Source organism: Equus caballus, chromosome 27, assembly GCF_041296265.1.
Source record: "Equus caballus isolate H_3958 breed thoroughbred chromosome 27, TB-T2T, whole genome shotgun sequence".
NCBI classification, from domain to species: domain Eukaryota; kingdom Metazoa; phylum Chordata; class Mammalia; order Perissodactyla; family Equidae; genus Equus; species Equus caballus.
Genome location: NC_091710.1, coordinates 40255031 through 40275666, shown reverse-complemented (window position 1 = coordinate 40275666; position 20636 = coordinate 40255031). Strand labels below are relative to the sequence as shown.

General features: G+C 39.0%; 1 protein-coding gene across 2 annotated transcripts in view; it reads right to left on the bottom strand.

The window, feature by feature from the left end:
- Positions 1-18206: 18206 nt before the first annotated feature.
- TRIML2 (tripartite motif family like 2) overlaps positions 18207-20636 on the bottom strand; it is a 66106-nt gene continuing 63676 nt past the window's right edge. For both annotated transcript variants that reach the window (XM_070252784.1, XM_005606375.4), the window contains one exon: positions 18207-18892. In XM_070252784.1, the coding sequence (XP_070108885.1) occupies positions 18342-18892 (551 nt within the window). In that variant the 3' untranslated portion in view covers positions 18207-18341. The remainder of the gene's footprint in view (positions 18893-20636) is intronic.

Below are 20636 nucleotides of genomic sequence, written 5' to 3'. Positions count from 1 at the left end.
TTCTCCATAAGGCTTTCACATTTTTTGTTAATTCTTAGGTATTTCCTAATTTTGAGGGCTTTTCTTCTTTCAATGAATGAGATTATTTTTACCATTCCATTATTTTACTTAGTTATTGCCAATGTTACATCCACAAAAGGCTATGGATCTTTGCATTCATGTGCATGCATACACACACACAAATGTCACACTACAAATAACAAAATGCTAAGATGTGAGATGTATATGAACTTTTGAATGTTATTTTATTTGCACATGTTTCAGAACTCTGTGGCCCAGCAATTACGCTTCCAGATATACACCCAAGTGAAATCAACACATGTGTCCACTAAAAAATGTGTACAAGGAGCCGGCCCTGTGGCCGAGTGGTTAAGTTGGTGCGCTCCGTTTTGGCGGCCCAGGGTTTTGCCGGTTTGGATCCTGGGCACAGACATGGCATCACTCATCAAGCCGTGCTGAGGTGGCGTCCCACATGCCACAGCCAGAAGGACCCACAACTAAAAATATACAACTATGTACTGGGGGCTTTGGGGAGAAAAAGGAAAAATAAAATCTTTAAAAAAAATGTGTGCAAGAACATTTACAGCAGTTTTGTTCACAATAGCTAAAAACTAGAAACAATGCAATGTCCACCAACAGGAGAATAAACAAATTGTGATTTGATTATACTGTGGAATACTACACAGCAACACCAACAATGATAAAATAACTATTGATACAAGAAACAGCATGGAAAAATCTCATGACCAATATTCTGTCATTCCGTTCATGTGAAGTTTAGGAGCAGGTAAAACTAATCGTGTAACAGAAGTCAGAATAGTGGTTACTTTTTGAGAGGTTAGGTATTTTCTAGACAGGTGCACTAGATGACCTTGGGGTATGATGGAAATCTTTTGAATCTAAACCTAAGTGGTAGAATCACTGGTGCACAAATCGGTAAAAGTTAAGTGAGCTGTACACTTAAGATTTATTCAGTATACTCAATATAAATAAAAGTCAAAATGAGGGCCTGGCCTGGTGGTGCAGCAGTTAAGTTCAAAGGTTCTGCTTCAGTGGCCTGGGGTTCACTGGCTCAGATCCCAGGTGTGGACATGGCACTGCTTGGCAAAGCCATGCTGTGGTAGGTGTCCCACATATAAAGTAGAGGAAGATGGGCATGGATGTTAGCTCAGGGCCAGTCTTTCTCAGCAAAAAAGAGGATTGGCAGCACTTAGCTCAGGGCTAATCTTCCTCAAAAAAAAAAAAAGTCAAAATGAAAACCAAATTCCCCCAAATAAACAAATAAGCAAAAAGCAACAACAAACAAACAACAAAAAAAAGAAAGCAATTGTCTGACCTGTCTCAAAAATCCACTCATGTCTGTAAGACTCATTCTAAGCACCAATGAGTTGATCTGCTGTATCTGGATAGCCCGCAATATTCTCTTCAGCAAATTCCCAGAGGGTCTTACCTCTACACCTGCTGCAACTTATGTGTCCTACATTTTTCCTCATGACATTTCTATCTCCTGGTCTCCTAAGTTAAAATTTACAGTATCATATATCACACCCTATAAAAACTGAGCATCATCTCGTATCAATCTTTTTCCCTTTTTACTAACACCATCTTTGAATGGACCACAAAAATAGCCTTCTGATAGGATCTTTCCAATCCAATCTGGCTGCAGGGTATTTTGCAAAATGCTCTGTTTAATTTTCTAGAACAGTGCTTTCTGCACTGATGGAATGTTCTATAGCTGCACCATCCAATGTGGCAGCCACTAGCCACAAGTTTTGGGCACCTGAAATGTGGCCAGTTTGGCTGAAGACTTGAATTCTTCATTTCATTTCATTTTAATTAATCTAAATTTAGATAGCCACATGTGGCTAGTGGCTAGTGTTGAATAGTGCAATTCTGGAAGCACAGCTTTGAGCTGTCTCTCTACGGACAGGATTAGATTTTATACATTCATTCACTGTAGGCCTGAGTAGTCTCTGAACCAATATCAGTCCAGTTGCTTCTCCTCATCAAACACAAACAAGTCCTTCTGCATAATGGACTTTTCCAAGCTAGATTTGTTCTTCTAACACAACGCAAGTAATTGAGTAGAAACACTTTTCAATGCAAGAGCTTTGCTCACCACTGACCGTAGATCATAGATTATTTCTAAGTCGTCTGACTCTGTCCTGCAGATAGATCAAAGGTTTCCAATCTCTATTTACTTCTCCTCTCCGGTTGAAAAGCATTTTAGTGGTGGCTCAATCACAAACAACAGAACTATTCGTGACTAAGACCAGGTTGTATTGCCTATCATATGTACACGTAAGCAAAAACTCTAAACAATTTAATTGCATCCAGTCAAAACTTGAGTAATTCATTTTTGGTAAGCCAATAGATGCAGCCACATAGCTATTAAAATGATTTAGATTTGTAGTGACACAGAAAGATATATCAAATTATGAAATCAGCAGGATATAAAATACTAAATATCCCAATCCTAGTTTATTTTTAATATAAAAATCCATATATATTCACAGAGAAATAAACTGAAAGGAAATACAATAAATTGTTAACAGCAGTGGTTTATCTGCAGGTGGTAAAATTTGACGTAGTCAATCTCAATTTTCTATATTAACCGGTATGAACACTCTTTAAAAATGAAAATAGCATATTTAAATCCAGCAGGGGTACTTCTGGACCAGATGTCCTTTAAATTCTGAATTAGTAACTATTTTCTGCAAAATCAATACCTACAACATCATGCAAACTGGAAATCTTAAGGTTAGATTTTTAATTATTCAACAATGAGTCTCTACCGATGGAGATGCCCAAAAGGGAAAAGGTAAGACCTCGTATATGGCTCCAAACACTGTCAAGTGTGATTCTGCGATGGGAGTGGTAGTCTAAGGGATGACTACCAACTCCAAAATCCAGAAAAGGGACCACGCAAAGGTACCAATTGAAAGAGGAAAAGAAAACTAACCACAAAAAAGCGATTTAAAAAAAAAATAATGTCACAGTGGGGAGGAATTTTCTAAACATAGCCCAAAACACAGAAGTTATAGAAGATTCAGCTACACAGTAAAAACTACAAGAAGCAACATCAAAACAAACAAGAACTGGGAGAAGTCTGCAACTTAGTGTTACAAAAGGGCAACTTCTGTCATACATAGAACCTTTTATAAATCAAGAAAACCAGACAAAGAAAATATGCACAAGATATAAATGCAAAATTCAAACTAGTCATTATTTTTGGGAGAGAGGAAGAAAGGAACAATTAGGGAGAAGCCCAAAGAAAGCAAGACGTTAGTAATATTCTATTTTTTTTCTTTAAACTAGGTGATGGGTTCACAGGTGTCTTATTATTCTTTAGTAGCTCTCTCTGAGTGGATGAGTATATGTGTATACAAGTGTGTCTATATATATACTTATGCATATCATCTATCTATACATATATTCTGTACATATATTTGCAAAAACAAATAAAGCGTTAAAAAAGGTTTGATTACACTATGGGCCAAGATAAAGGAAAGAGACAATTGGGAGTGAAAATGATGTTGACATTTCTGTAGAGAATTATGACATATATAAAAATTATACATATACGAAATTATATATAAGGCACATACTTTGTGACTCAGTATTTCTATTTATAGGAAATTCACCCTAAATATATAACTGAAGATGTACTATATAAAATTACATTATACAAAGCCATTTATTATAATATCATGTGTTACAATGAAAATCTGAAAACAGATTATTGACAGGGAGCCTGGTATATAAAACAGAGCAGTATGCTTTTGAATACGTATGTAACTGTAACAACAGAATAAAGAAAAAATAGATAGATACAGGTAGACAGATAAAAGGAATTCCATGACATATTATTTTATGAAAAAATATGGGGAAAATATGCTACAATTAGTCTGTTAAGAAATCTAGGGGCTGGCTCAGGGGCACAGCAGTTAAGTGCACATGTTTGGCTTTGGCGGCCTGGGGTTCGCTGGCTCAGATCCCGGTGTGGACATGGCACCACTTGGCAAACCATGCTGTGGTAGGCATCCCACATATAAAGTAGAGGAAGATGGGCACAGATGTCAGCTCAGGACCAGTCTTCCTCAGCAAAAAGAGGAGGATTGGCAGTAGATGTTAGCTCAGGGCTAATCTTCCTTAAGAAAAAAAAAAGAAATCTATACTTGCTTGTATATTTACAGACTCGCCAAAGAGGGATATTTCATTGGATGGAGGAGTAGATGTAGGGAAGTGTAGCTATTATTTAATTCAAAAAAGACATTTTAGAAAGTTTCCATATGGCCTTATAATTTAGCCATCAAAGTAAATAAAATGCATTTTATAGTTATACATAGGGTGATTCCAGTTACACAAATTAAAACCTTAACAGAGGAAAGAGAATTACAAGAAAATATTCTATATCAAATTAATTATAGCTGTGTTTGTGCGATGGAGCTGAGAGGGCATAGTTCATATTTCTCTATTTGCATAATGACAGCGCACAGACGCTTAACAACACGAACTTTCAACGTTTTTCCTAAGCCATCATAAGGAGTCGCTCCTGAAAAAATTTGAAGGAAAATAACATATTAGTTCCTTCCTCCTGTGTAGGGAAGACATTCAATTATTCTCCCAGGCCATTCAACAAAGAACAGAGTCCCGGTTCATCGCATAAGGTGAATCAACAAAAAGATACGGCCTCAGTTTACTGGACGCATACGGTCTGTCCCAAACCCTCTCTGGGAGAACAGAACAGATGCAAGCATCTCCAGTGAATCGCTTTCTTCCTTGGGGGGAGGTGAGAAGGAGGCATTAGAATCGTTCCTCGAGTCCATGCCGGGACCTGGGCTGGTTTGTAGCACGGTCCTCTGAGAGTACCATGAAGGTGGCCCCCCGAGGACTACACAAATTTATTTGATTTTGCCAAATCAAAACGAGAGGCCTAATGTGTAAGTGTGTCTGAGCGGAGAGAGAGAGAAAGTGGGGAGAACACTGAGATTCAAATGAAAATTGGGTCCAGCAGTCTTTGCTTTTAAAGGATTTACACTTGAACCCTTCCCTGGTACTTTCTCCCCTGATTATCATTTAGAAGAAAAAGCATTTGTCAAGAACCCCCCAAAGCCAAATTATGCCTTTGGGAAGCCTTGAGAAGGCCACATTTTACCAAACACTGCCCAAACTGAAATCCCCATCTCAATTTTTTTTTTTACTGTTACATGATAAAATCAGACTTCTTTTTTTCTCGTTTTTGATCCTAAGTAATGTCCATAAGTCATTCTCTCTCTCCTCAGAATGAAGTCATCATTTCCATCAACTGGAATTTGCTTCAGGATACTTGTTAATTACACCCTCTTTGGGTGGGACAATCTCAGATGTTCCGAGAGTAAATAGTAGGTCTCAGTGCCCTCAGGCCATCCTTATCGCAGCTTCCCAGATGTAAGGTTGTTTCTCAAGATGATTCTTTGGTTACACTTTCTCCCTAGAACACTCTTCCTAAAAGAATCTCAAGGTCCTCACAGGGGTCAAAAACTAGCCGACCAACATTTTTCTTGTTATTGTTGTTAGAATTTTATTTGAAAGACTTCAAATAAAAATACCGATTCCTATTTCCCTTGGAAAATAATGGGAAGATCCGGCAAAGAATATCAAAACCTAATTGAGCAGTTTCCAGACAGATGAAGACTTAAACGCCTTTATATTTTTCATAACTTTTTTTCTCATAACCTTAGAGAGCTTACAGGAAGTGGCATTCCTTATAGGAAATGAATATTTAAGTTCAACAATTCTTTGATTTTTTTTCCTGAAAAATTAAAGTAGTTATAAGATTGAATACGTACTTAAGAGTAGTGCCTGTTGGCAGTGGTGTGCTGGTAAATGTTTAACAACCGGTGGAGGGTAGGGAGCCACCTAAGTTGTAGCATTCACTGATTCCCATGGTGTAAATATATCCACCATGACTGATTTCAAAGTATGAAAGTGATGCAGATTGGCTGGCACAATTCCTGAAAATGTAACATTTGGCTTCAGTACAGCAATGAGTAGGGGGAACTAAGACAAAAGAATTATCAGGGGTTCAGATTAAAGGATAAGTTTACTGACTTGAAGTGGGAAGAAACGAACTGGAAGAGACTAAATAATGCTTTCAAATTAAATACCTACCTGAGTAACACATACAAAAAACAGTAGCATCTCTAATGTGATCCCGTTTTTATGACACTGTCTCTCTCCCTCCACCACAGATACACACAGAAACACTCACATTTAGTTGCTTTATTTATTTTTGTTCATGACACAGTTAAGGTAAGAAGCAGTCTTCTGGAAACTTTTATGAAATATTTTTTTGTCTAAGAAATGAGAACTGAAACCAACATAAAGTCCTAAGCCTATGTTAAACAATACTAAGATGGAACAAAGATAATTTAGCAACTGGCTTTGGGCAATTTACTCCTGAAAGATAAGACTATGAGCCACCTAAAAAGCTTGATTAGCAAGCAAGGCATGCTCATCAGTACTTGTTTGGGCCCCTTACCTGGCTGTCATCATTGATCCTATGCTATGATGTCATAAATTTGCCCTGACCTCTGCCTTGCAAAACCTACCTTCCCATTACCTGACACAGGCCCTAAAATCCTATAAATGCCCTTCATTAATTTCCCCATTCACCACCCTCTGAGAGCCTGTCAAGTGTGTTTTTCCTTTCTTCAGTAAGTCTAATAAACATAAGTTTGCTTTCTGGCAGTCTTATTCGTGGGAGTAGGAGTCCTCATACATGAGAGAACCCTAAAAGTAGCAATCTTCTCTCCCCATGCCCACTTCAGATGCTCTTGTTTGGATGAGGGTAATGCCTAGGACTCCAACCACCACCTGTGATCAATGAAGGACACTGCTGATGACAAGAGGCAAAACGTTGAGGAAGGAAGGGAGGGAAGGATGGATGGAGGGTGGCAAAGATGGAAAGAATATGGACCAGTCTTCAAATTAATGAGCTGTCTCATTAAAATCAGCCTGAGGTTCACTTACCTCCAGTCTTCCCATCTGTTTATGGGCATTTAGGCTGTTCAGTGCTACTCTGTCACACAAAGCAGCTGTGGCAGAGGGAGAGTGTTTTCACTAAGGTACAGATTGGCAAGAAGAGCACGCTTGCACACACGGACAGAGGCACAGACCCTTGGTCAGGTCAGATGACATTCTCCATTTGTTCTTATAATAATAGAGAAACTTCACTGGAGTAAGGTGGCCACATAGAGTAAGAGCAAATATCTTGGTGCATCTTCCAGCTGCTATGGATAGTCTTTGTACAAGTCAGTCTCATGATGGATCCCAAAAGTGGAGTGTTAAACTGAAGCATAGACACTTTATACGTAATGCCTAACTACGATTCAAAAATATTTATACACATGGTATATGTTTGTAACATTTCCACTCATAGAAATTCTACAGACATCGAGACATGGCTGGTACAGGAAGTGTCAGCAGAACACATCCTTACCCTGAGGGGAAAGAAAAACCAGTCAGCCACTAGATTTGTAATTCTCAAACTCTTGTTATTCTGGGTGCCTGGCAGATCCTACGTTCCCATAGTGATCAATCTATTAATTTATTAAGTATTAATTAATCGTTAATATTAATAACACACTATAAGCATTAACTTATTAAGATTAATAATTAAGTTTATTTTAGAAATTAATAAGTTAACTTTAAATATTCAAAACAATTCTCGTCCATCTATGATTCAAACCATTGCTTATGACTTGTTTACAGCTATCAAGCTTACTAACAATTAGCTTATGAAGCACAAGCTTTTTGTTAGACACAAGTGTAAGGAAACATTGCAGCATTGCTGGAGGGCAAAATCACTCACAAAACAACCAATAGCCGATCACTGGCCTCTGCACCAAATCCCAGCTGAAACATGTCCATGTGTTTGTCTTCTTTTCTTCAGGTGTGTTCTTACAAGAATAATTTTCTGTTAGACTGTTCTCATTTTATTAAGTTTCCCATAAGTGCCAACTTCTGAAAGCCTGAGGCAGTTGATAGTTTATTGATTTATTTTTGCCAGATTTTCACTCTATTTGCGCAGGATTCAGGCTTGTCTGAGGAGCTCTCTGGGCCTTCATGGCCTTGCCTCTTATTGGCTTCTCATTTTCTCCTTAAATTGTTGAGGATGCCTCTTTTTTTTTTTATTTTTTCATCTTTCTTTGGAGTTATATAGATTTTCTCATGAAAGCAAAAGATCTTGATAACACCTCAGTTCGTATACTTTTAAAAATCCCTCATGTTATATACTGTCATAGAAATAATCTGATAGTCTAATAACCTTTCACATTAAAATTGTCTTGATTGTTTAAAGAAAACATAGCCTACCATTTATTCATTCTGTAGTGTTTTAAGTTTAATTTACTTTTATCAAAGCAATACATATACTTTAGTTCATAAGATCAAAAAGTATTATAAAATGTATAATTAAAAAAACAAATCAGGGGCCGGCCCGGTGGGGCAGCGGTTAAGTGCACACTTTCTGCTTCGGCAGCCTGGGGTTCGCTGGTTTGGAGGCCGGTGGGGACCTGGCACCGCTTGGCAAGCCATGCTGTGGTAGGTGTCCCACATATAAAGTAGAGGAAGATGGGCATGGATGTTAGCTCAGGGCCACTCTTCCTCAGTAAAAAGAGAAGGATTGGCAGCAGTTAGCTCAGGGCTAATCTTCCCTAAAAAAAAACAAACAAACCCACAAATCAAATCAAAAAACCCCCACAGCTCCAAGCCCTTCTCTTCTATTCCTGCTACCTAGACACAATCATGTTCAACTCAGTACTGTCTTATAGAATTTACATATTTCTTTTCATTAGTAGACATTATCAATAACTCCCTACCATAAGAAGAAGGATTAACTTTGATTATTCCCCACTCCCTAGAGATAACTCCCCCTCCCCCATCATTCCAATATAGTCACAGCAACATTAGATCAAATCTTTTTTCACTGCGCATTTTGTGACCAGAGAAATATCTTTCAGCTGAGCAAACATAAATACTCTTCATTAATCTACAATTCTGCTTATGGAGTTAATGGTTGTCTCATTTTTCCATGTTTAGTTCTCTTATTTGTTTTTTAATGTACCAATCACTAATTCATTCCTTAAACTTTCCTGTGGAGGTATAAACCTCTTCTTGATAAAGTCAAACATCTATCAAATAATCAGTTCCATTTACTTTTTCCTTCAAGACACCCATCTGTGAATCTTCTACCTTTTGTTCTAATTTGGGCTAGCTGTTCTGTCATTCTGGAAATTTTCTTCTTCATCATCATTTTGGTAATTCCCACATCTTTCCTGTGTTGCATCTATCGTTTCTGCGATTTTTTTCTTAGTATTCTCCCTGATTTTAATAGAGCACATTCTATTATAGCTTCTCAAGCAAAGATATTCCTACACGAAGCTAATAATTTGGCTAAGTATGGAGTGTAAGTCAGCAAGCATTTCTCCCCAAAGGCATTACTCCTTTGACTTCTGTTTTCTAGTATCAATAGCAAGACGTACAAAGCCATTCCGATATTGGATTTTACATGTGTGACCTATTATCTCTCCTCCTGAAAGTTGTTAAAATCTTCTCTTTATCCTTGATATTCTGGGATATCTCTGATAATGTTCCGCCTTGGTGTGGATGTTTTCGTTAATCACACTGGCATATGAGGGACACTGTCAACATAAAATCCATCAATCTGAAATTTGTTTGAAATTTTCCTCCTTTCTACTTTCTCTGTTTTCTCTCTTTGGGACTCCCATTGGTGAGTCAGATGGTAGACTTTCTAGATTAGATATAGATTGATCTACTTTTGTTTTTTCAGCTTTTTTTCATCTTCTTGCTCTCCTTCCTAGAATATTTCAAATTTTTTTCTTTCAACCTTTTTTTACTGAATTTCATTACTGCTTTCTTTTATATTGCTAAGTTGTTTAATTTTTGTTTATACATACACAGTATTTCTACAAAATCTTTTCATCTCTCTAAAGATAATAACAATAGTTTTGAAGTTTCCCTCCAAATTCTACTTCTTACTGGTGGTCTTTGTCTTTCATTTTCCAGACTCTACTTAAATGATCATTTGTTGCCGATTTTTGTCTATGAGTAGGGTACTTCAAAAGTGATTGGGGAACTATGTGGGACACCAAATACCACGGCTTTTCTCTTGGGCAAATTTCCTCCTGGTTCAATATTCTGCCTTGGGGCAAGGGCAAAACCTGATTGCCAGCATTCTAGAAGCTAAGTAGGATCAGGGCCTGGGGCTCAATATTCAGTATACAGGCCTTAACTTATTTTTTCTTTTAAGTATAGTATCTCACCATTAAGCAACACTTTAAGAAAAAGGCCATTTATTTTTTAACAAGAAGTCCATTCACTAAATATTTAATGAGTGATTACTGTGGGACGTTCACAGTGTTTAAGGTGAGAGTAGTAAATAAGACATCTTTTCCAAAGGGAAAATGCATTCTTTATGTATACTCTGTGAAAGTATGAGTACACTGTCAAAAAAAAATGATAAGGCGCTAAGCTTCCACTGTGGGAACAAAACCCATCATGCTCTCAACTAGCCAGTGGTAATATATATGATTTTTCACACCTAATGATATTAGGTAGTATCTTCTCTTCGATTTAGTTTTTAAAAGGAACTGAAAATGCTTCAAGGCTGAGAAACCATTAGCCAAAACAGGACTTTCAAGAACTCCTTGGATTCTGATACTCATGAGAAAGCCATAGGGCAATTTCCCAGAGCAACCATCATGGGCTAATAAGGAAATGGCTTTGGGATTTCTAATAGTACACAATCTTAACCTGTAGTGGTCCATTTTATTTTTAAAGATTGGCGCCTGAGCTAACATCTGCTGCCAATCTTCTTTTTTTTTTCTCTTCTTCTTTTTCTCCCCAAAGCCCCCTAGTACATAGTTGTAGGCCCTTCTGGTTGTGCTATGTGGGATGCCACCTCAGCATGGCTTGATGAGCGGTGCCATGTCTGAGCCCAGGGTCCAAACAGGCGAAACCATGGGCCACTGAAGCAGAGTGTGTGACTTTAACCACTTGGCAATGGGGCCGGCTCCCTGCAGTGGTCTATTTTTTAATCTATGAGTGGCTATATCCTTCTCTTTAGCAGACACTTTACGTGACCTTTGCTCTTGAGGTCAGAATTACTATACTCCATCCACGCAACAAGAATAAACTGTTGTGCATATGTAAACAAAGATCATCTGTTCTCGATGATTGAAAAGGTTTAACCCCTTCTTACAGTGGATTCTATCTGAAGCAAGTGAATTAAGCTACACATTCATCTCCTGTGGATACAGCTCAGGCTTTATATCTGAGCTGGGAAGCTAGTCTGCTCTTCAATCAAAAAATATTGAGTTCTGATTTTTTTTAGTCGTATATTCAGAGACATAGTTGGCAAAATCTGGTGGTCATTGGATCATGATGAAATACTAGGGAAGTCTATTTATTAGCAGCTTTTATCTTGACAAAAAAATATAAAAGGAAAAACAATTTTTAGACAGTTCCTTAGACAAAATTGTACTCTAAAGCTCTAAAGTCAAACTATCTCATCCACTCATTGATGCCGGAGAACTTTGCTTTATTCTCTACTATAAAATACTTGGCTTAAAGTGATTGCTTAATAAATATTTGTTGGTTGTTTTGTTCACCACTCATTCAAAACCCCTGCCATCATGGAGTTTACATTCCAGAGAGGGAAAACAGATAACTTAAATATATTAATTTAGGGAATGATGGATGCTCTAAAGAAAATAATATAGGGTAAGAGAAAGAGTGAAGATTAGATAGAAAGTTCAGGAAAGGCCTTTCATTGTGGAGAGGAGAGTGAGGAAAAGTGGAAGCAACCCATTAGACAGTAGTCTAAGTGAGAGTCTGGACTAGAGTGGTAAGAGGGAGGATAGTAAAAAACAGAGTCTGGATTGGGATATATATTGGAGGTAGAGGTAACAGTATCTGCTGATGGCTTAGATGTAGAATGAGAGCAAAACAGAGGAGTCAATGATGACTGCTAAGTTGAAACAAAATTCACCCGTGAAGCTTACATAGAACACGGGATGCCTAAGGTTACCACATTTGGGAATGTAGTTGGCTTTGACAGGAAGTGAGGATGACCTTTTTTTTTCTGGTGAGGAAGATTGGCCCTGAGCTAGCATCTGTGCCAATCTTTCTCTATTTTGTATGTGGGATGCCACCACAGCATGGCTTGATTAGCGGTATGTAGGTCTGCGCCCAGGATCTGAACCTGTGAACCCTGGGCAGCCAAAATGAAGCATGCAAACTTAACCACTATGCCACCAGGCCAGCCCTATGACATTCTTGATATTCACATGTCTTTTTCATAAGTTTTTGAAAAGAGGCTTTGGTCTTACAGAGGTGAAGTATGTCACATACCTCCTCCATTTCCCCAAATTACTCTAGACCCAGAGAGCAAGCATCTTTGCCTTTCCCTCCACAGCAGGCCATCTAGCTCCATGATGAAGACAGGAGAGTACATTCTCAGAGGAAATTCACATTTATAGTCCCAGGACTAAAACTCATTCATCTTTGAGTCTCAACATCAAATGTAGGAAAAGCTTTTAGCTTCAGAAATTTCACAGGCCAAAGAATGAGTTAAGGAGATTGCAACAAGCACCCTTAGACCCTCAGAGCCACTGCCTTTTTCAAATAGAAAATCCACCAATATCTCTAAGTATTTGGAAGGACCACAGAGTTCTCTTATCTGAGACAAGAAACACAATACAGGGTAATCTTTAGCTGATTAGACTGTTCATTAGAATGAACACAAAGCTCATTAAAATGCTCATTTAGAAAAAACATTCACATGAGGATTTAAACTGTTTTTTAATTAAAAATTTTATTTTACAAATATGTAAATATAGTTCACGAAAATAATTTTACATTGTCTCCATTAACTGCTTTCAAGAAAAGTGAATTTCACTTTCATATCTTCCCCAGGCCTCAACTTCCCCCACCTACCCCGCCAGTCAATTTATCGTCTGACTGAATACCTTTAGGGAGATACAATCTGTGTGGGTGGAAAGAATAAACAGTCTAGTTTTTCAAGAGTTTCTAGTGCTCTCTGGGGATTTTTAGCATATTTCTGTCCTGGTAAAATAAAAAGAAAAGCATCTACCTCTTAGAGTTAAAAGGATTAGATGAGGCGATACACATAAAGCATTTGAAACTCTGCTTTGCAGGGAGCATGTGTATACACTTAAATTATTTTAATACGTAATATTTAAATTCAACATTCTTTTTATCAGTCTACCACATCCAACTATTGCTGCAGAGAATTCCTTCCTCTCACACGGGGGTAAATTTCGTCTCAAGCTTGGTTCTCTTCAGGTTCTCTTCAAATGTCTCAGTTTCTTGTATGCTTTGCAATTTGTCCAGACACAAGGAAAATGCAACCTTCTCCATCTCTTCCCATGCCCCATCTATTGCTATTTAACTTCAATGTACCATGGATGGGCAGTTATCACATACTAATCTGGAAATTTGAGAAATCAAAGTTTCAAATCCCTTCCCCATTGCCCACGAATTCTTTATCTCCTCTTTTCCTTTTCTTGCTTTCTTCAAGATCAGGAAAATTAACTGCAGTGAGGTCCCCTACCTTTCCTTCTTTTGGCCCCAGATAGATGATTTCAGGCAGACTGCCCTGACTCCCACTGAAGGTAGCAGCAGGGCTAGATTGGTATGAGCTGTGGGCTTTCCCTTAACTTTTAACCCAGAAATGCATCAGTAGTTCGGCCATAAAGAATCTCACGGCTCGCCTTCTCTACACATTTGTAGAGCTCTAGTTCCAAGTTCTAACTACAGAATGAAACCGGATTTTTTTACTTAAACAAACGCTGGGCAAAAAAACCATCATATGCAAAGTGTTTTTAGAGCTATCTCCCCACAGTGGTGGGGTAATCCTAGGGTGTCCAAAACCAACGAAGGCTCCTCCAATGGCCTGAGATTTCCTAGTTCTTACTTAGCTCCAATATGCAAGACAAAGTTTCATACAGCAACTCCTAATTACACCTTACCCCACCAGACACCTTCCTAAACAGCAGATTGGCAGTCCCAGTCCTGGGAGCCATGCATGCTTGCTCATCACTAGAGGCAGCATGAAAAGCTCACCCTAATCTGCAGACTAACAGTCCCCTCCCCAGTGCCATCACATCTTAACATCTTAAGGCTTACAATGGCAAGTCCTACAAAAGGCTACAGCTACGGGCCAAACCAGCTGTTGTCTTCTTCTTGCCTCTACTAATTTTCTTCTTAATCTTGGTTGCAGATTGCAGTCACCTAGGGAGCTTTGGAAAAGTGACACCTGAGTTCCAACCTGCGATTTTGACATAATCGGGGTGTGTGTTTGGAGACGGGTGGCTTGGATACCGGGATTTTTAAAGACAGGTGGTTTTAGGATGGACAATTTGCAAACCTGCTGCTATACATGAAAAACCATTTCACACTAACCCATTTGCTATGGGTTGAGCTGTCATCGTCCCCACTCCCTCTTTCCCCCATATCAAAAAAAAAAACGATGCCACTAACTCCCCTCACCTACGAATGTTACCTTATTTGGAGCTAGGGCCATCATTAAGTTAAAATGAGGCCAGACTGTAGGGTGGGCCCCTAAATCCAATATGACTAGTGCCCTTAAAAAAAAAAAAAAAAGATGCTATGTGAAGAGATAGCCACAGGGAGAACGCCAAGTGAGGATAAGGGCAGAGAAGGGAGTGATGTCAATAAGCCAAGGAACACCAGAGATGTCCAGCAAACCACCAGAAGCTAAGAGTGACACGGAACAGTCTTCAAATGAAACCAACCCTGCCGACACGTTGATTCTGGATTTCTAGCCTCCAGAACTGAGACAGCTAAGTTTTTGTTGCTTACGCCACCATTCTGTGGTACTTCATTATGGCTTCCCTAACAAACTAAACCACCATTTCACCTGAAGATTCTTCACTCACCTTTGAGTTTTGACACAGGTACACCTCCCCTCCAGGACTTGAAATCTACCACCACCCATCCAGTCCCACAATTTACCACTTACTGACTTTTCCCTCACTTTCAATATGTATTTGAGAATTTATGTGCTAGAGACTGTTTAACACAGGATAAAGTGATGAAGAGAAACAGGCACAGTTGTTACCCCTCATGGAATTTACAGTCTAGTGGAGAAGGCAATCAAATAATCACCCAAATAAATATAAAATTGCAACTGTGCTTTGTGTAATAAGCAGCTGTAACTGGTGCAATGATGTCCCAGAATTTGCTCTTGTTAAGGCTATCAAAGGCGTCTTCTTTCGGGGAGACACTTAAGCTAGGAGCTGAAGAATGAGTCAGAATTAGCAAAAAAAAGGGGAGAGCAGTGACTGAAGTATAGGGAACTGCAAGTGCAGAGAGTCTTTGTGGCTGGAAGGATACATTCAACATTGTTATGCAGAAGGTCAGTAGGCTGTGTCAAAGTATTTCTAAGGCTTAAAAACATGATTCTTGTACAAATACAGATGGTCATGTGTCAAAGATTTTGTTCAGGGCTGGCCCCATGGTGTAGTGGTTGAGTTAGGCATGCTCTGCTTTGGTGGCCCGGGGTTCACAGGTTCGGATCCTGGGCACAGACCCACACCACTCATCAGCCATGCTGTGGCGGTGACCCTCGTATACAATAGAGGAAGATTGGCACAGATGTTAGCTCAGGGCAAATCTTCTTGAGCCAAAAAAAAAAAGAAAGAAAGAAAGAAAAAGAAAAGATTTTGTTCAACTCTACTTAGGTAAAGAAACAATCAGAGAATAAAGTTGGTTCCAAGCAGAATGAGAAGCAGTAGTTTATACAAATTATCAGGAATAAAAAAGAATGTTAAAATAAGATTGCTTAGGTTAGATACAAAACTGGTTAATACCCTACAGGGCAAGAAAATCAAAGCTTTAGGATTTCTTCTCTGCTGGACAATTCTTCAAGTTAACACACAACTTCAGTTTCTGGGTTCTCATCAAATGGCAAATACCAAGGTCAAATATAGATACATTTTCTTAGAGAATTTAAATCTTTGTGTGCATGTTAGAGTGACATCGGAAGGACATGCTGCATTCTCTTTTGGCTTCTAAGTTTGGGAAAATAGTTCTTAAGAGTCAAGTTGCAGAGGCAGGAGAAATTTGGTATAAGATGAGGGTAGAGTTTTAGAATCACATAGACAATTATTACTCAATTCTCACATTTCCCTACATAATTAATCATCATCTTTTCCTCAGGAAATTGGGAAGGGGCTTGGGAGCCAGTGCTCTGACTGCTTAATTTCAGTGTTTCAAATAATTATCTCACTTCCTACTCCCTCACCTAACTTAACCTCCCATTCTCAAATCAGGGCTTCTTTCCCCCCAGTTTTCTTGTGATTCGGTGGGAAGAGGTGCAAAGACTTTTTCTATGCTTACGTCTTAACACACATACACACAAACACACAAATTATCCACATGATGTTGTAATAGCAAATTTTGAGAATTCTAAATGGTCAATTAAAAATCTGTCCCCAGGGGCCAGCCCAGTGGCATAGTGGTTAAGTTCGCATACTCTGCTTCGGTGGCCCTTGGTTCACTGGTTTGGACCTACACACCGCTCATCAAGCCATGCTGTGGTGGCATCCCCACATATAAAATAGAGGAAGACTGGCACAGATGTTAGTTCAGCAACAATCTTCCTCAAGCAAAAAGAAGATTGGCAACAGATATTAGTTCAGGGCCAGCCTTCCTCACCAAAAAAAGAAAAAAAACCTGTTACCCCAAAGATAGGTAATATGACTTCACACCTTCCCAGACCCCAATGAGTCAACAGAAGCAATTTTCTTGTATTTGCATTTCACTCCCTTTTACTTTGCCCATCTGGAAGAACACAGCCTCCATAATACATGCAGAGTAAACCTACAGAGAGAAAGATAAATAATATGCTTCCTCCATTTCCTGCATAAATTGGCTTGCAGGGCTGGCCAGGTGGCTCAGCGGTTAACTGCACACATTCTGCTTCGGGGGCCCGGGGTTCACAGGGTCAGATCCCGGGTGCGGACATGGCATCGCTTGGCAAGCCATGCTGTGGCAGGCGTCCAACATATAAAGTAGAGGAAGATGGGCACAGATGTTAGCTCAGGGCCAGTCTTCCTCAGCAAAAAGAGGAGGATTGGCAGCAAATGTTAGCTCAAAGCTAATCTTCCTCAAAAAAAAAAAACAGAAAGAAATTGGCTTGCATTTTTAGAAATTTAGATAAAATGAGACCGCTATCCTACCTAGTCGTGCTTACACAATAGGTGCCTATGCAATACGACTGGAGGCAGGGCTTGCTTTTTGATGAGGATCCAGATTTAATTCCTTATCCTTGTTTCTTACTAGATACTTAGCAGTTATGTGACTTTAAGAAAATTACATCACCTCTGAGCCCTGGTTTCTATATTTGAGTATTAAGATTCATACACACTTACAGGTTGTTAAAAATATTAAGGGAGATAAAGTACGATAAGCTTTTCACATAAAAATCCCTCTATAAATATTTTGTCATCTTCTTTTCAGCGCTGTACAACCCATCACCCCTGAGCGAGGCTGTAGGAAAAGACATTCTTCTGTGGATTATCAAATAGAGAAAGATGAGAGCAAATACAAGACACCAATCCAATATTACTCATGTCTTCCAAAGCACTGAACTATCAGGCTTCTTCTAAGAAATTTAATTTTCCTTATAAGAAAGAAGTAGAATACTTGAAAAAATAATTTTAAAACACATTTTCTGTAAAACTTCCTATTCCCCCAGATAAAATATCCAGGGAAATTAAGTTGTTCTCTATTTGGAATGATAAATGTTAGGAAGTCTTGACATTGTCAGTAATAGGATGCCTCAATGTCAGTAACAGGGTCTGTAAAAGGATGTCTCCATTCCACCTGTCACTATGATGATTATTCTCAAATCTAAAGTCCTGATTATACCTAATTCTATTTTCAGAAATATCTCCGGAGTCCTTAACCTGGTCCTAAGGATCGCAGACCATATTTCTTCCCTAGTTTTCCAGTCTTATGCTGCAAACACATTTGTTGTTCTAAGTAGGCTAGAACATCAGTTACATCATTCATGACTCAGCTTAAAGGTAACCTCTTCCAAAAATGGGTATTGAAAGCTACACGAATGCAAAGACTCGGGGTATTGAACTGGGTTCCAACTTAAACACTAGAAATCTTTTATTGGATTCCTTTATATAAATTCTTTTACAAAATCACGCTCTTAACTTTGTAGCTTCTTGTGGTCTTAGATTTCACACCAAGGATGACTGAGGTGTAACAGCAACAGTTCAAGAAGAAACACGAGGGAGGCAGATGCTGAGAGAGTCCGAATTTGTGCCTCCATTTGGGATACAAAGAGAAAACAGAGGCCTGACAGCTCCTTGGAAGGTGAGACAAGAGAAATTATAAATGAGGGATCCCTTTGTCACATCATAGAATGATATTTGCCCATACTCATAATCTAGGAAAACTCCAACTTTGTGCATTTGCTCTCTCAAGAAGACCTTTCTTAAAGGAGGAAAGACCCAGAAGGTAAAGTCAGCTCCCATCATGGATCCTGTGAGTAGGACTTTATCTCCAGAAGCTTTGGGTGCGTCACTCTTTCCGCTGGCAGAGTCTTCACATATACCCAACTGCCACTTCGTTGCCTTTTCCACATCCACCTCCCAGTAGTGCCTCCCTGAGGAGAAGCTCTCCACACCCAACACAGAGGCACTGAAGTCAAATCTCCCTGGGTTGCTAGGCACATGCTGCTGGATGTTTCTGAGTCTTATACTTCTCAGATCCTCGGATAGGACCAGACAGGGATGAGCTGTTTTTGGATCCAAAGTTATAGGTCCTGCAGGCAAAGAGAAATTTAGTTAACCTAGAGGCTCGCCAATGCCAGAGACTAATGATTTCTTTTTAAAAGATTGGCACCTGAGGTGACACCTGTTGCCTATCTTGTTTTTATTTTTTTTTCCCTTCTTCTTCTCTCCAAAGCCCCCCAGTACATAGTTGTATATTCTAGTTGTAGGTCCTTCTGGTTGTGCTATGTGGGATGCCACCTCATCATGGCTTGATGAGTGGTGCTAGGTCGGTGCCCAGGATCTGAACTGGGAAACCCTGGGCCGCAGTGCAAACTTAACCACTTGCCACAGGGTCTGCCCCCCAGAGACTGATGATTTCTAACAGGCAGGGCTTTCAATGAGTGGGCACAAGTCTCAGGCACAGATAGGGGAGAGGCAATCTAGGAAAGTCCAGGAAAAGGAGCCTTTGTCTGTTTCAAGAAATGGACATCATAGAGGAACAAAGTTAGTAAGATAATGGAAGGAGATGCAATCAATCTGAGGAGGAAGAAAAAAGGATAATGGACTATGAGGAAGAACAAGAATAATGCACTATGGAGAAGCATAGAAGCACCTTTCAAACCAGAAAGGAATTTTATCAGGCTGTAAAAAATGGCCTGGTATCCAGTCCTTGCCAGATATCACCTGGGACCCAGCTGTAGCTCCCTGAAGACCTAGTCCTCTAAAGAAGCATTGGAGTCTCCTAATAGAGCAGTTGATTCCTGTCTCTTCTGTGACTGAATACTCTCCTCATTTTAAATACCACCAGAGGATGAGACGTAGCTGCCTAGAAATTGTGCCAGCAGGCCCTTGAATTGAGTACATCAAAAGAGAATATATCAGCAGAGGCTGGAAAACCCATAAGAATCCTCCAGACAAATCAAGTCAAGAACAAGAAAGCTCAATGTGATTTCTTATACTTGAATGAAAGTGACACTTGCTTGCCTTCATAGCTCTGATTGTTCCTTCTCTTACCTCATTCTCCTCATCCTCTAATATTGTGATTTCTCAGAGATTGGTCCTGGGTCTTCCTTTTTACTACTGGTACTCCCTTCCCCCTGGGTGACTTCACCTAGCCTCAGTTTAAATATCTTCTATATGTTCACTATTTACCCCATAAACAAGCTGCCATATACCAGTTAGACATAACACAGGCATTTCAAACATACTGCATCCAATGTGGAATTTCAAACCTATTGCTTTCTAATTTCTACTTTTCAGTTAACAGCACACTTATTGTTTTAGTTGATCAAGCCATAAACCTAGAGTAGTCCTTTATTTCTTACTTTCCTTAACATCTAATCCAGCAGCACGTTTCATTGCCAAATAAACTTAAATCTCTGGACTTGACGCCCAGTTTACATCATTATTAAGGTGGTCTTAAAAGCCACGAGCCTTGAATTTTAAATTTCAAGTTATCCCAGGCTCTTAGTATTTCCAGAAGACTGGCAGAAAAAAATGCAAATTCTTTCTAGAAAAATGAACACATTGATTTCTGGCCTCAAGGAATTTCTAAAAATAATATCCAGGGAAAAAAGAGAAGCTTACTATTAAAAAAATCATTAAACACACACAAAGTAAGAAAGCACTATTGAGTGTGATAGCCGAAATAAATCTGAAGAACTTTAGATATTGGAATTACCAAGAAGAGACTCTAAAATAATTTTTGCTTACTATGTTTAAAGAAAAAAGAAAAGCTTAAAATATCTACAGGATATAGGAAACGTAAAAGTGAGACCAAGTAGATTTGATAAA